The sequence below is a fragment of the Puma concolor genome, chromosome B3 (assembly GCF_028749965.1).
Source record: "Puma concolor isolate L17-30 chromosome B3, mPumCon1.1.hap2, whole genome shotgun sequence".
Lineage (NCBI taxonomy): Eukaryota > Metazoa > Chordata > Mammalia > Carnivora > Felidae > Puma > Puma concolor.
Window position 1 is genome coordinate 108,313,932 of NC_141672.1, and position 16,447 is coordinate 108,330,378.

The following is a 16,447-nucleotide window of genomic DNA, read 5'->3' on the forward strand; positions in this document are numbered from 1 at the left end:
AAGCATGAGAGCAAGATATGGAAGGAAAGGTGAAGCAACAGCAAGCAATAACAAAATCAAGTACATTAGTGTCCCTGAGGGTTTTGTTTTCGTTTTGGATTTTAAACTAACAACCGCTGCAAAGCACTGGAAAAAAGTTAGCTTGGCTACATTCACTGCAGCCCAATGAGCCAACACATGACACTCTACAGCACACCATCCTCACCCAGACACAGAAAAACAATAATCACCAAAAGGGTGGGGGGACCACCAGGGAACCACCAAAAAGCTGGAATCAATTTTAGCTTCCATATTAGTAAAATTTCAGTAGCCACTAAGCAGACCAAATTCAGAATGTTAAGACTATTGGACAAAGGAACAATCATACTTACAAATCATTTCACTGATTAAAGATCTACCTAAATAGACAGTAGTCAATACAGAAAATTCCTAGCATTAGGAATCAAGATAATATGGCTTTTAGGGAGTTTACCACTCTCAACATAAACCTCCACAAGACTTTCAAATACAATAAAATGAGCAGTGGCAGTGGCTGGAATATACTTTCTTATCTAAGAGAATGAAAAAAGTATCTCTTCAAAACAGGTTCACAGGTCAAGAACATGAAAAGATGGCGGGGCCGGGGAGGTGGGGTGGCGGTGGGTAAGGCTACAATGTTTTCCTGCTTCCTCTAGCTAATGGCCTCTAGTCTGGAATTACAAATAGTTTTAGATAGGACTACTATGAATTATTTTCCTCGAGATATCAAAAGGCAGATCTTTCCCCCAGAAAAAGGAGGGCTTTAAATCCAAAACCTTTTTGAGTTCTGCTTTCAGTTCTGCTGTCATTCAGGCTCTCTTCATTTCTTCTTTACCTGTTTTTTAGATCTCATACTATTCTGATCTTGCTCATTTGTGATTTTTGTTCTGAAGAATCTGTTTAGGTGCCTCTTCCCCTGTACCAGATGGCTGAGGAGGTGTTAACATCATGATGCTCAGCTGTAACAGTCCTAAGGCTCTACAAAATGAAAAATGAGGAGTTGGAGAGGCAGCAATGAGGGATTGGTAAATCAAATTTTAATTGCTGCTGATATAAACAGCAGCAGGGGTTGGGATGTGATATTGCTGCTCTGCACGAAAACCAGCAAGGATGCAATAAATCTTAGAGATGTTCACAGCTATCAATGGTGCATTTTATAAAAAAGAAAAAGAAAGAAGTGGTGGTTTGAGACTCATACTCAGTCTCCCTCTTCTGTATCTCATTGACAAGAGTTATGTAAAGCTCAAGTGTAAGTCACTAAAAAAGCTTTTTACGTTAAAAGAACAACAACAAACCCAAGCCTCATATACCAGCTAAAACTTACTCATCTTTATTAATGTAATATGAAGCCACATGGGTAACAGCACTGTAAAGGATCTTGGCCATGTTTTCTGATATTCCTCACGGAATGAGCATATTCTGTAAGGAGGCAGCTTGTATTAATTTGCTTGCTATATTCTCTAACCAAAGAGGGGTTTGGCTCTCTATAGCTCTAGTCACATTTGAGAATCAAAAGTACCCAAAATATCTGTCCCTCCAACTATTTCTGCCAACAGAGGTTCAGATGTTTCACTTTTCAAATAAGACTGTGGTTTATAACATACTCTTAGTTTTTATAAATTTATTGACAGTATCCATATTCTCAGAGCACTTAATCTCATATCTTCTTATTACTAGAGATTTGAGAATAAATCAGGTTTTTTTTTGAATCTTTTATTTTTTTATATAATCCCTACACTCAATGTGGGGCTCGAACTCACAACCCAAAGATCAAGAGTTGCACACTCTACCAACTGAGCCAGCCAGGTGCCCCGAGAATAAATCTGTTCTAATACTATAAGTAATATCAATAACTATTTTGTATTAGTGATAGCTTCTTTAGTTCTCTCTAGGACTTTATTTAAGCTCCTAAACTACTATGAACAACTGTCAGTTCTCAAAAACTTTAAATGTTTAAACAATATCCACACATTTATAAGCCATTCGGTGTTGTTTTGAGTTCCATGATAAAATATTTAATGTGATTACTTTTTTCATGAATGCTCTGTTTTGCGCTTGTTTTTAAGGCAGATAAAACTGAATGAAAATGGCAAGAAATGTACGTATAAAACTCATATGCTTTTAACAAAACCTGGACAGCTGATCAACTACTATTTCCATTTTTTACTGAAACACATATCAGAAGTCTGGTTTGATGCTACTGTCTGATTCACAGGACTATGTAGTTATTTGTATTCATTCTAGCTAAATACATAATTTATTCAAAGAATGAACATTTATGTCCGGATTTCAAAAATAGCAAGACATTTTCCAAAGGCCTAAAGTCATACTCCATCTGCATCATTAAAGCAATGTGTTATTTATCTTTTAGAAAGAGAAAAACAATGTTAACAATTCCAGGCTGCTTCCTAAATGCTTCCACTGTGATGAATGAAGAGCACACTGCACCAGACTACTGCCCTCCAGTGACTTCTATATCCACTGAAAGCAACAAAACCAAGAGACAGATGTGAACCTGCGGTTGTCGGTTCATCACTTTGGGAATTACTTTTCATCATAATACTAAACTCTGTGGCTATTCCCTTCTAGAATTTAAGGGCTTAGACTGGTATATATAAGTTGATAAAGGAGAAAGGGTCATTTGCCAGTTTTAGAAAGCAACTGAGTGCCCAGGAACTAGATGAAACTGAGGAATCTTGACAAGTACAGTGTTCTGCTTGTGTACCTGACAGGTATTCTAGGCAATGCTGTATACAGGGGATTAGGACTGGGCAGAATCAGTACAGGATATAGTCCTACTAAGCAAACCAGTAGAGGAGATCGGCATGTGAACTTTTCACTCTCAAAGACCACTCATGCACACGTGTCTATCTAAAAGGCAGTCAGGAGCTTCGATGGACAGAAGAGTCACTCAGCAATATCAATTTCTCTGCATTACTTGAAAGGCAAAGGTCCACATGGAGTGTGTAAATTCCCAAAGGCAGGAGCAGGAATCTCAAGCAGTAGGAATTCCTTGGGGGGAACGCTTTAAAATCTTCTGTTGGGATTGCATTACCTGTGTGGAAATGCTTGGTTTACTATCCAGTAGATGAACATGGAAATAAGAAAGTGGCGATCCAGCTTAACATAAATCAAAGACAAAGCTAACAAAAGTTACTTAAGGGGAAACACCGAGGAGCCTGGTGTAAAAAGTCAAAACCACCACCCGTGATTTAGGGCAGAGGAAATGAATCTCTCCCAGCAGTCATCTAGCAGGGATTAATGGACAGACATTGGGGACAATGACACAAGAGGGCAGGAAAATACTCTCTGAAAACATCTCAGATACCATCTATGGCTTGAAAATTCTTTCCAATACTTATCAGAGATAAAGCTCCTGTTCTGAAACAAAAGGCAGGCAAACATTTTTCTCCTGTTGCAGCACATAAATCATTGAATTCCATTCATTATATAAAGTTATACAGTTATTCTGAAAAGTTAATTTTGATTATATTTATAAAGAACTTTCTCCATTTCACTTTATGGCTCCCAAAGTACTCTATAAGGTGCCACCTAGACAGAACATTTTGGTTTCACATGCTGGCCTTCTAGGCCTCATTATATAATTACAGTCTTAAGCTATAATTAACAAAAATAGAGACTGAGTAGTACCAAAAAGTTAGCAATGAATACACTAGATTACATTGTCTTACCACACTTCCAAGATGAAAAACAATTTTGTTGTGCTTGCTTTGGCAGCACATACACTAAAAAAAATTTTTTTTTTAAATGTAATAGGGGTAAGATGTAAGGAGAAAAAAATGGGGCAAGAAATACCTCAAGAAATTTTTCTGGAGCATATTTGACCTTAGGTATGAAATTTTTAAAAGGTGGCAAGGTTACTGAAGTGTATACTTCAACAAAATTAAAAAATTTTCTTCTGTTAAGTTCATGAAATAGAACCAAATTTCTGTGCCAGTCAAGGATGATTCCATGCAACCTGCTGTGTGTGTAAACAACGCCTTCTTGTATTCTACAACCTTGATAGTGAAGATCAGAGATGTTGGAAAATCACTGGTAACCTGGGAGGGATTATTCCCAAATTCAATAAATGCAGGCCCACAGAGACAGTAGTGTCAATTCTGCGAAGCTCTGAGAAAAATCATGGAACCATTCCAGAGGTCTGAAACACTCTACTCAAACCCTGGTTATTCTTATTAAAAAAATTTTTTTTAACATTTATTTATTTTCAAGAGACAGAGTGTGAGCAGGGGAGGGGCAGAGAGAGAAGGAGACACAGAATCTGAAGCAGGCTCGAGACTGAGCTGTCAGCACAGAGCCCGATGCAGGGCTTGAACCCATGAACTGTGAGATTATGACCTGAGCCGAAGTCAGAAGCTCAACCGACTGAGCCACCCTGGCGCCCTGCTTATTCTTATTCAAAAGGGTAGAAGCCACCCTTCAATCCCCATCCTGCCACAACTAGAGAAGGATGACTTATCTAGGTAGGACTACTCCAGATTCGCCTTCCTACAACACAAGATGTCTGCTGAAATACAAAATATTGAAGACTACACAAAACTTTTATAATTTCTAAGTAGGCTCCACGTCCAACATGGAGTTTGAACTTGTGACCCTCAGATCAAGAGTCACGTGCTTCACTAAGCTAGCCAGGGACCACTGCACAAAGAGAACTTTTAATATGGAATATAGGATTAGAGCCGAGGTGAGTAGCAGCAAATAGGTGACAAATGGGAGAAGGTAAGAAAATGACTGAATTTCAGTTTTCTTTACACTTCCTTGTTTTGATGTCTCCCTTTGGATAAAGGTCCCAGAAATGAGGAGTGCAGCCCCATTCTGCACAGGGCTCTATGCTGGAGGGTGACAGGATGAAAGTACAATCTCTATACCCAAGTTCCTGCTAGACGGCAGGCTGCAAGTTAGGAAATTACACACAGGTCAAAGGGACGTAAACTTTCTCTGAGCACACTCACCTGCCTCTTCAACTAACAAACTATGAACCTTGCTGAAAACGAAGTAGTATTATGTCAAAAGAAGTGAATGGAGAATTAATCAACTTTTGTTTTTTCCAAAGCCAGTGGACTTTCAAAAGAATCTATAAAGATATTCATTTTAGCGAGATCTTTGGTCATCTTGGCTACTTAGCAACCTGGCTTAATCTCTCCTTTGGAAAAGCTATGTTTGTAACAAGCTTCTTCCAGTAAGCACCACAGCACTAAACCACAACATACTTTTCTAAGGCTTTACATACCTTTAATCTCATCTCTTGGGAGTCAAGATACAAACAAATCTGAACTAATTTTTTTTTTTAAAGGATTTTACTTTTAAGTAATCTCTAAATCCAATGTGGGGCTTTAACTCACAACCTCAACATCAAGAGGCGCATGTTCCACACACTGAGCCAGCCAGGTGCCCTTGAAACACTTTTACTGGGGGAACACCTTCAAAACTCAACATGACTCGACACTTTCAAGTTTTATTGCTCATTTCTTGTGTGTTTATAAGGTACTGAGTTAGTTTAAATATGGTTCTTTTAGATGGATGAGAGATCGGCTTTTCTGACATTTGATTCATATTTTCCTGCCCAGCCAAACTTGATAATTTGTAAATGAACAGTTCACCGAGTAGAAAATTACAAAAATAAAATTATTTCCCCTGAACACATATTGTACATATAAAAATGAGTAAGTGCTATTCAATATTATGATGTTAGGATACCATGTCTGATAGAGTTTAACAGTTCTTGATGACCAATGTGACTCTTTCCAACCTCAAAACAGATCTGTTCTCCCTAACCTCCTAGGTCAAGTACCTCTTCTTCATATGCCCACAGAAACCTATGTAACTATCAAAATTGCTGAACCATGGTAGCATGTGTATAGCATTTACTTGAGTAAGGACTGCCACAGGCTTAGATTTAGAAAGAGCAGGAAGCATACTCCTGCACGCACATCCTAGTCAATGCAAGATTCTATATACAGCACACTGAGCAAACACAATGAATAAAACCTTCAACAGTGCAATACACTGCACTCCAAATTAGATCTCTGGATACTGCCAGGACTTACTTCCTGATCACATTCGATCGGAGAATGCAAAGGGAAGCTTGCCAGGTAGAAAGAGGCAGAACTATTTTTCAACCCCTTCCTAATGGATGGTTCTTTACAGAGGAACCACAGCCATGGTAAGATTTACCATCTTTGGACCTGGGAAAGGACAAATACCAAGGGGAAAATAACAGAAAAGACAAATCCATTGGTAATTTTCTAAATTGATCTAGCTTTTATCAGTATTTGTTCTATCCAAACTCATGATTTGGTGATAGTTCTCTAGCTGGGTAAAATTTACATTTAAAAAAATGTTCTTAAACATCTGATATTAACATAGTTGTAAAAAACAGATTTAGTATATGTAGATGAGTTTAATTTTTTTTTTATTAAAAAAAATTTTTTTAACGTTTATTTATTTTTGAGAGACAGAGGGCAAGCAGGAGCGGGACAGAGAGGGAGACACAGAATCTGAAACAGGCTCCAGACTCTGAGCTGTCGGCACAGAGCATGACGCAGGGCTAGAACCCACAAACCATGAGATCATGACCTGAGCTGAAGTCGGATGCTTAACTGACTGAGCCATCCAGATGCCCCTATGTAGGTGAGTTTAAATGCAGTTCTTTGGGAACCATATTTGAGATCTATCACTGCATCTAGGAACCAAATAGTACTCAATTCAATATACCTACAATTTAGAATAGCAAAGCCTATTTTCTCTGAAAATTCTCATTGTAATGGAAGAGAACGAATACAACTGCTGGCTGTCAAGCCATTATTATGTTCTATGCCAAAAAATTTCTAAAGCCAAGTTTTGATCACATCACTCCTCTCTGTTCATAAACCTTTAGTACCTACCTATTCCCTAGTGAAACTAAGTATCAACTCTCCAGCCCATCATTCCAGGAACTTCATCAAATGGCTCCAAGATAATTTTCCTAGCCTTGTCTCCTTTATTCACACCATATATTTTAGGAAAATGAACTAGATAACTTCTTGTTGCTCATAATTCCTTTTTGCATGGAATGCCTCTTTCATGTCCACGTTACTCTTCCAAGAGCACTTCAAATGCACCTTCTTTCATGAAACTGTCACACTCAAACTAGATGAAATGTCTTCTTCTCCCAATCTCTGATGATGATAATTTGAAACTTGGGGAACTTCTCTGTTCTGCCTTGTGTTATGGTTATCTGGCTACCTGGCTGATCTACCTGGCAATTCTTTGAGGACAATGACTCCCTACTTATCTTGGTATCCCCAGGACATACTTTCACAGAGCAGGTCTCCAGCTAGACTTATTTAGTCAAAGTTGCTGAGAAAAAGTTAGCTGCCCCTAAAGTGAGGTTAATACTTGTCAGGATCTCTCAAAGAGAGATTTTACTTTCTTCTTTTGCTGATTTCAAAACTTGAAAAGTACCAATCCAAAAAATAACATACTTCTTTCAATTCTTGGAGTAATGTAAAGGACATACTTGGCTGCAATTTTTCTGAAAAAACAAGCACAAAACCCAAAAAACATAAGAAAACAACCCTAAAGATGGAATAAAAGCAAAGAGACCAGACTAAGACACAGTGTAAAGGTAGAACAGATACTAGAAATACATTTACCCACAGGGCAGAGTGCAGAAAGAATTCAACCCAGCAAGGATTCAGAATCTGCTGGGAGAGAGGTATAAAATTTGCATTAATGTGGGGAATTTCAATCCCTTAGCAGCCAAGGGATACTAAAAACCCTAAAAAGAAAAAAGAAATCAGAGAGAATTTCAAGATTCAATTCTTCAGAAAGAAGCTTATTATTGCACTGCAGTAAGATTTCCTAATTATACACACTAGTTTAAAGACCCTTCACTTAAATGTACACTGAGGGGCACCTGGGTAGCTCACTCAGTTTAACCGTTTGCCTCTTGATTTCAGCTCAGGTCATGATTCCAGGGCTGTGGGACTGAGTTCCACATAGGGCCCCATGTTGGGCATACAGCCTGCTTGGGATTCCCTCCCTCCCTCTCTCTCTCTCCCTTCCACCCTCCCTCAGCCCCTCTCTTGCTTGCTCTTCTCTCAAAATAAATAAATAAATAAATAAATAAATAAATAAATAAATAAATAAATAATTTTTAAAAAAGTACATTGAAAATCAGCGTACTTTTACTCAGATACTAGCTTTGACTAATTTTTTCACCCTGGCAATCCAGGTTTTCAACATCTCTTTTTCCCATACTTTAAAAATCCAACGTTTATTTCTTTTTGGGACAGAGAGAGACAGAGCATGAACGGGGGAGGGGCAGAGAGAGAGGGAGACACAGCATCGGAAACAGGCTCCAGGCTCTGAGCCATCAGCCCAGAGCCCGACGCGGGGCTCGAACTCACGGACCGCGAGATCGTGACCTGGCTGAAGTCGGACGCTTAACCGACTGCGCCACCCAGGCGCCCCCATACTTTAAAAATCCAATCAAAACAGCAGCATTGATTAAGAATTCACTGAAGCAGAAAAGACATGGAAAACTATAGGAAATACCTATTTTAATTTGAAATATTCTGAAAACATGAGTACTCGGGCAGATATGCTGATTATGTGGACTTCACTACTGACTACTGATTTTTTTTCTTTCCATACCTTTTCTATTTAAGTGCATTTTTCATTATAGGATAATGTAACTTCTTCATAGAATAGTCTGGAAAAATATTACCTACAACATTATCTGTTTCTTCTAATATGTTGGCATTATCTCCTTCCACTGATTTTTTTCATTTTCCCTTTCCCTGAGGGGAAATCATGCTGTCATTCTAATTTTGTACTCTGATTTCTTCACCCTACAAACCATAAACATTTTCAGGTTGCTACAAGTTTTCCTAAATATTATTTTAAGTGGCTACATAATATTCTACTGAATAAGCCCACTACAATTTACCTTATTATAACCCAGTTTTTTTGCTAAAAGATTTCAGCTGGATCCATAACCATTCCCTTATAATAAGTGGATCATTTCTAAAACGTTTGTTTCAAGTGACACTGTGACAATTTTATGCACATAACTTAATCTATATCGTGGGTTGTTTTCTTAAAATGGATTCCAATAATTGATTCTGGATTTTTAAAGTCCAGAGCCACGTCTCAGAGTGTCAGTTTAAGTGTGCACTCAGCTACACTTTTAACAAGAGAGGTAGAAGAGAACAACCACAGAATCAACAGTATTCTGTGTCAATCAGAAGCCAGTCAAATTGTAATTCCTAGCCAACTACTTTGATTAAAGCATGTAACGATGGATCCAATTAGTGTATGTGATTTGCTAAACCCCACCTTTTTGCCTGTCTACTCTCTCTTAGCTACTAAATACATAGATTTCCCTCCTTTATACTTTTTTTTACCAAGACATACATTTTGCCAAGAATATGTGCTTATCGGTGAGTCTATCCATATTTGTGCATGTACTTCACTGTACATGTATATGTTTTCTTTTTAGAAAAAAATTTTTAAGTTTTATTTATTTACGTAATCTTTACACCCAACGTGAGGCTCAAACTCACGACCGTGAAACCAAGAATCACATGCTTTTCTGACTAAGCCAGTCAGATGTTCCCTGTGTGTATGTACTTCTATACGCTATTGTTAACCTATGTACTTTCTCATATGTGCATCTGAAATAAGCATTTTTGCATTTTATTATAAATATGTCTGTGAATATTAAAACGTGAGGTCAGGGTTACGAGCTAATTTGAGAGTTGATAATGACTGAACATGTTGTGTATCTGTTTATTATCCTTTGCTTATTTATCTACTGGGGTCTTCAGTTTTCTCTTAGCAACGTACAGCTGGTCCTTGAACAACACAACGTGGGGGTTAGGGGCACTAACCACTGTGAAGTTGAAAATCCCCATATAACTTCTGACTCCCCCAAAACTTAACTACTAATAGCTGACTGTTGACCAGAAGTCTTCCCAACAACATAAACATTTGATAAACACATACTTTGTATGTTATACTCATTATATTGTTTTCTTAAAATAAGGATTGAGAAAAGAAAATGTTATTAAAAAATCATAAGAGAAAATTTACAATACTATATTTACATTTACAATACTATACTATATTTATTTAAAAATTTGTATATAAGTAGACCCACACAGTTCAAACCTGTGCTGTTCAAGGGTCAATTGTATATGATATAAAGATGAAAGTTGTCATATTTCCTTCCCAATCAGTGACGTCTTTCTTCAAATATTGTCAAATTTGCTGATTTTTGTGTGTTTGCCTCCTCTGTCTTTAGGCTGAGAGAAGCCTCTCACATAGACCATTAGTTTCTCAAACCATGAACACTGAAGAATGGATGGCATGGTCTCCTCTGCAGTGGCCTAAAGCAAAGGTGAATCTTCACTTTACTTGGCCAGCTCTAGAATTCACATGGGGACAGGAGCAGAGGTGGAACAGAGGTGCCAGTTTATGCCCAGGTCAGCTAGAAGTCCAAATTACCCACTCTTCTTAATCAGAAAACAAAAACAAAAACAAAACTAAATAAAGACGATCGGGCGCCTGGGTGGCTCAGTTGGTTGAGTGTCCAACTTCGGCTCAGGTCATGATCTCACGGCTCGTGAGTTCGAGCCCCACGTCGGGCTCTGTGCTGACAGCTCAGAGCCTGGAGCCTGTTTCTGATTCTGTGTCTCCCTCTCTCTCTGCCCCTAACCCACTCGCATTCTGTCTCTGTCTCTCTCAAAAATAAATAAACATTAAAAAAATTTTTTTTAAACAAATAAATAAAGACGACCAAAAGACACCCCAGCACCAGTGAGAGTACCCCACACTGGACTACAGATGAGACCCCAAATGGGCTACCCTGTTGATCCTGTGTGGTTCAGCAGGTCTTTCAGGCCTGTGGCAGACGGCCCCTTTCAGCCAACAGACTTGGACAAGTCCTAATTCTCTTGACTGGATACTTCGTATCAGGTGCCTGACCATACCTCAGTACCGTTATAGCACCCAGGGATGCTGGAATGCCACCCCACATGCCTGAGAAAAGGCAAGTCCTTTGTATTCAATTTCAGTATATACACTTAAGCAGAGAAGCCGAAAAATTTTGGTTTTAGTAAGAAGGAGAATGTCTGAAACAAGGAAGGTCCAGCACATACCTGATTTCGCAGAGGCTGTTGCTGTGACGGCCGATCCCTGTGTGTGTGGCTTTCTCGAGTTATTGCAGATGCACCAGAATCTACATGAACTGACCCTACTGGAGTAGGCTGGAAAAATATAACAAAAAGTCAAATGGAAGATGGGCCCGACTTAATGACTCTGCAAAGGAGAGCATCATTCCAATTCTAATAAAACAGTGGTTAATTGTTGTTTTCAGTCATCATGGGCAGTTTCAAGTCTTCTCACTTTGCTTATCTGCAAAAGGGAGGCCACCTGGTCCTCAATAGCTCATTAGAGAGCAGCTTACCTTGGAAAATAAGAAAATATCCTACAGTGATGTGTTAGCTTGCTCTCAGGTACTGTGAACTCCTGGCCAGAAGAACTAATTCAAAAGTTTTTCATGATGGGTGCCTGGGTGGGTCAATCCATTAGACATCCAATTCTTGGTTTTGACGCAGGTTATGATCTCATGGTTTGTGAGTTTAAGCCCCGAGTTGGGTTCCACACAGACAGTGCAGGGCCTGCTTTGGATTTTCTCTCCTTCTCTCTCAGCCCTTCCCCTGCTCATACTCCATCTCTCTCTCACACAAATAAATTAAAAAAAAAATAAACAGGCGCGCCTGGGTGGCTCAGTCAGTTAAGCATCCAACTTCGGCTCAGGTCATGATCTGGCGGTTCATGAGCTCGAGTCCCATGTCAGGTTCTGTGCTGACAGCTCAGAGCCTGGAGCCTGTTTCAGATTCTGTGTCTCCCTCTCTCTCTCCCCATCCCTCGCTCATGCTCAAAAATAAATAAAATTTAACAAAAATTTTTTAAATAAAATGAATAATAAAAAAAAATTTCTTATGGTGATGGGTTCCACTTCTACAGAAGCAGGACCAGCTTACGTAGCACCAGCTTCTGGATCATTCAAGCAAAAGTTCTTCTTAAAAACTGGCTTAAGTTCTGGTATCTTAGGCCATACTGGTCATAATCTTAAAAACGTATAAAGGAGTTGCTCCTGCTTTCTAACTCTGGTAATTGTAACCTATGGTATCACCCTGAAAAGGCTGGCATACGTAAAGTCCACAGTCAAAGGAATGTTTTTTCCATAGATTTAAGCAGAAAGTCTGGCAAGCGAGGTAGTGCTGGTCTGAAGTGATGAGGTAAAACAGGATACTTACAATAGGTCTCCCGACCCAATCGTAGGCATAGTCAAAGGTGTAGCCTTTCCTTTCAAAGAGGTCTGTGAAGAGGGTCCGTAAATACTCATAGTCAGGTTTTTCAAAGAAGTCTAATCGCCTGACATAGCGCAGGTACGTTGCCATCTCTTCTGTAGGAAAGAGGTGAAAGGCCATGCTCATGAGCTGAATGCTTCCTATGGTGAGAAGCTCTGAGCCAAGTCAGGAATATTTGTGTTTTCCTTATGACCCAAATGAAAGTGATAAAACCTGTCTTGGTCTAAATGACAATAAAAGGAAATGTGAATTTTCTAGAGAGCGCCCTTATCTAGAGACACCAAGTCATTGTCTTTACCTACTTCAAAGTTTTAGTCACGATGGCTGGAATGTCCTTCTAGCATCCTACCTGGAAAGTTTTCACAGAGAGCTTCAATGGGAGTATTCCTTTTGGTGTCACCAATTTTCTGATATCTCTCTTTTAACGTATCAGCCTGTAGAGCAAAGGGAGAAAGTTATTTGGAAACAGGTGCCACGTATGGGAGGTCCAATATGTCTGGGGATGCAATGGTTGCTTCACTCAAACTGGCAGGAATTGCTAGGCTCAATCTTCTAATACATAAGAAATGTAACAGAGATGATGTATTTAACGTCTGCTCTGTTCTGGAAGGTTTTATTTGCAAATATATTTAGTAGTCTCAGATAAACACCATCAAATGTAATGAGATGAGTGGTTAGGAAAAGGAAATAAAAATATCATATAGCAGTTACTTTCAAAACTGCAGAAGCTTAGTAATCTCCCATGACCACTGGGGTTCAAAAATTCAGCCTTCTCCTTCTTAGATCAGTTCTATTATAAGATTAAAAATATTGGTAATCTAAGTGTGGGGCAGACAGATGGCTCCACAGAATATTTACTGTGAATCTGAACAGGGAAAAAAAAAAAAAAAAAAAGAATAAGTAGTAGAAGAAAATGCCTTTCCACAATGTGCTTCCAGAGGGAAAAGTGTTACCTATGATAGAGGCATGGCTAACAGGCTAACAGGCTAACAGGTAGGTTTCATATATGTCAGCAGCTCAAAGCAAACTAAGTTTGTTCAGGATTATAGACAGAAGGCTCCTGGAGCTTGGACCAACAGTGTAGCCTCAAGGGATTCTTGTGAGGCTCTCCCTAGCTGGCTGCACCCAGTTTTAAGCAATAGTGTTCTATAGTAAGTTGGAGAGGGCTGCCTGGGTGGCTCAGTCGGTTGAGAGTCTGACTCTTGATTTCAGCTCAGGTCATGATTCCAAGGTCGTGAGATTGAGCCTTGGTTCTCTCTCTCTCTCTCTCTCTCTCCCTCTGCCTCTCTCCCATGCTTGCATGCCTGCATTCCCTCTAAAATAAAAACATAAAAATAAAATAAAATAAAATAAAATAAAATAAAATAAAGTAAAATAAAATAAAATAAAGTTGGAGAAATTTTAGATCTACAACTGACACTAAAATGATTCATAGACTGTGAGTGAGTTTCAATTAATACACAAATGTATTGCTTGGCTATGTAATGAGTAAATAGAATATGAAACTCTATCTGACAGCTATCTATACCAATGAAAAGATACATGTGACTAGGAGAAGACTAGGAAGTGTTAGGAGAAGAATTTAAGGGGAAAGAAATAAAATCTTCCCAAAGGGAAGGGGCAGAAGCTTTACTTTTCAGGACAACGGTCTAGAAAGCACAGCAAATGAATCATTCTGCCCTTCTGGAGGGAGAAATGGAGGGGGCCAAGGGGTGTGTAAGTACCTAAATCTATTGATTAAGTTTCTTTCCATACTAACATGTTGAAATAAATCACAACTCAAAAATATACCTCACATTTAACTATCTAAAATGGGACTTAAAATGGGTTAGAAGCTCACCATTTCCTAGTCTAACCAGCCAGAGGCACAGAATAATTACAGTGGTTAAAATTATTATCAGTAGTTAACTCTGACACAAATACACTGTACTGATACCTAAGGTAGGCTATTTAAACTACATGTTTCACGAGGAATGGCTATTGTCTGCATAGGCATTTACTGAATAAGACACATGAACAGCAATGTTAAACCTGGATTTTTATTTTAGTTCAGGTGGATCCTTAGCCTTGATAGGATGAATAAATATTTTCCAGTTCTCCTTAGGGGCACACCCAGCTCTGTTGGCCTTGCTGGTAAAATGTGTAGCAGCTGCTGTCATCAATTTGTTCCAGAAATTCCCCAGTACACTGGGAACACTCTTCTTGCTACATAATGGTAGTGGAGGAGGAAAGTGACACAGAGAAAAGCAGCAGTGCCAAGGCTGGGAGGGAACAAGGGAAGAGACTGTGGAAAACCCTAAAACAAGGAAGAAGGATTCACAAGGGGAAGAAGACAAATGTGAGCAAAACAGAGCTCCCAAAGCCCAGGGAAGCATCTACAGTATAGACAATATAACCAGCCCCTGCTTTTCATCTCTGCAGCCAGCCAATCTTCCCAATTGTGCTTCTTGCAGACGTCAAGTCAGCAACCCCTTCATTAACAACTGAGTATTGAAACAAAGCCCTCCACTGAGCACTTTCAAGGATACCTTGAGTCCTTGCCAGGGTAGGCTGCCTCGAAGGAAATACATGAACATATGGCCCAGGGCTTCCAAATCATCCCGCCGGCTTTGCTCTAAAAGGGAAGACAGATCGCACATTATGTTTGCAGTTATTAAAGCAGAAAGGGGTTCAAAACCAAGTAATCCCTTCAGAAACCCTTCTGCTCTGGAAAGGCGCTGCTTACTAATTCTTTGTATATCTAAACCAGGGATAGTATTTCAGATCAAAACCAAAAAATACTGTGTGCTTCCTTTGCCTAGAGCTGTCACTGGCAAGTAAATATCAAGTGAAAAGAGCAAATCCTAAACTAAAACCAAATCTAAATCACTAAATGGTGAGTAGCCACCCCTCGGTCACTGCTGTCACCTTCCTGAAAGTGAGATAATTTAAATGAAATGTTATTTCCAGTATATGGGCTACGGTTACCCTTTGGGTTACCATGATGGAAAGTGAGAAGATAAAGCAGCTAAAACTTTTAAATGGTCCATCCTAATGGCCAGGTCTGCAAAGACACAAGCTGTGGAATGCCTAGCATACATGTCTAGTGCTTTTAATTCATCATAAAAATTAACACTTAAAATATAGTTTGACATAAACAAACATCAATGTATCATCTCTCAGCTCCATGCCATTTGTACCATGTTCCATAGCTACCTTAAGAAACATTTAAAATTTGGGGCACCTGGTTGGGTCAGTGAGTTAGGCATCCGACTTTGGAGCAGGTCATGATTTCACAGTTTGTGGGTTTGAGCCTCGCATCAAACTCTGTGCTGACAGCTCACAGCCTGGAGCCTGCTTCAGATTCTGTGTGTGTATTTCTGTGTGTGTGTGTGTGCACGCCCCTCCCCTGTAATTTATCACTAAGGTGCCCTATATGGAAAAATAAAACAGGATCCCCGCATTCTGGGAGCTTATCAGGCAAAACAAATTGCTAGGTTTTAGTTTCTTTCATTTGGGAAGACTAAGATAGTAAAAAACTAAAGAACAGATAATAAAAAATATTGTAACTTCATCTCAAAAAATGTCCTTATATATTCTTGGGTTGTCAGACTGAATGTAAGTAGTACATGCCTCTATTCCTAATTTGCCAAGTATGGCTCATCCCAGATATCTTATGTGTTTATTTCTCAGAATCAGGTTGAGGGCTTTATCAAGAGAAGTTAAAAAGACAAGACTAAGGGGCTACTCTAAACTTGATTGTGCTTTCTTTGTGCAGAAAGTAAAACCTATGAGGGAAGCAGGGAGGAGAGCTACTCAGCGCAAAATGCAGAAGTACAACGTGTTTAATGGCTGCCTTCACTTATGGGAAAATGTGCACAACAAAGAGTGAATAGAACTCTACAGGGCGGATCAGGAAAGAAAAGGCAACTTGGTAAGTTGCAGTTTGAAAACGGTTTTTGGCAAGGTGGTCACTAATGCGAAAAAGAGGCACCCTGACAAGAGATAAATAACATAAAATTGAGTGGATGCACATCAATTGAAATAATCTTAAAAAGAATGAAGTA

The 16,447-nt window shown here is 39.1% G+C and overlaps 1 protein-coding gene across 11 annotated transcripts in view; it reads right to left on the reverse strand.

The window, feature by feature from the left end:
- CSNK1G1 (casein kinase 1 gamma 1) overlaps nt 1-16,447 on the reverse strand; it is a 162,348-nt gene that overhangs the window by 25,117 nt on the left and 120,784 nt on the right. For 5 of the 11 annotated variants that reach the window (XM_086710919.1, XM_025920062.2, XM_086710912.1 and 2 more), the window contains 4 exons: nt 14,930-15,015; nt 12,751-12,835; nt 12,348-12,496; nt 11,184-11,291 (listed from right to left, as the gene is read on the reverse strand). In XM_086710919.1, coding sequence (XP_086567045.1) covers nt 11,184-11,291; nt 12,348-12,496; nt 12,751-12,835; nt 14,930-15,015 — 428 coding nt within the window. Of the gene's footprint in view, nt 1-853; nt 997-1,325; nt 3,074-11,183; nt 11,292-12,347; nt 12,497-12,750; nt 12,836-14,929; nt 15,016-16,447 lie in introns of those variants that run through there. The other 6 variants (XM_086710917.1, XM_025920064.2, XM_086710914.1 and 3 more) reach the window with 3 other exon arrangements.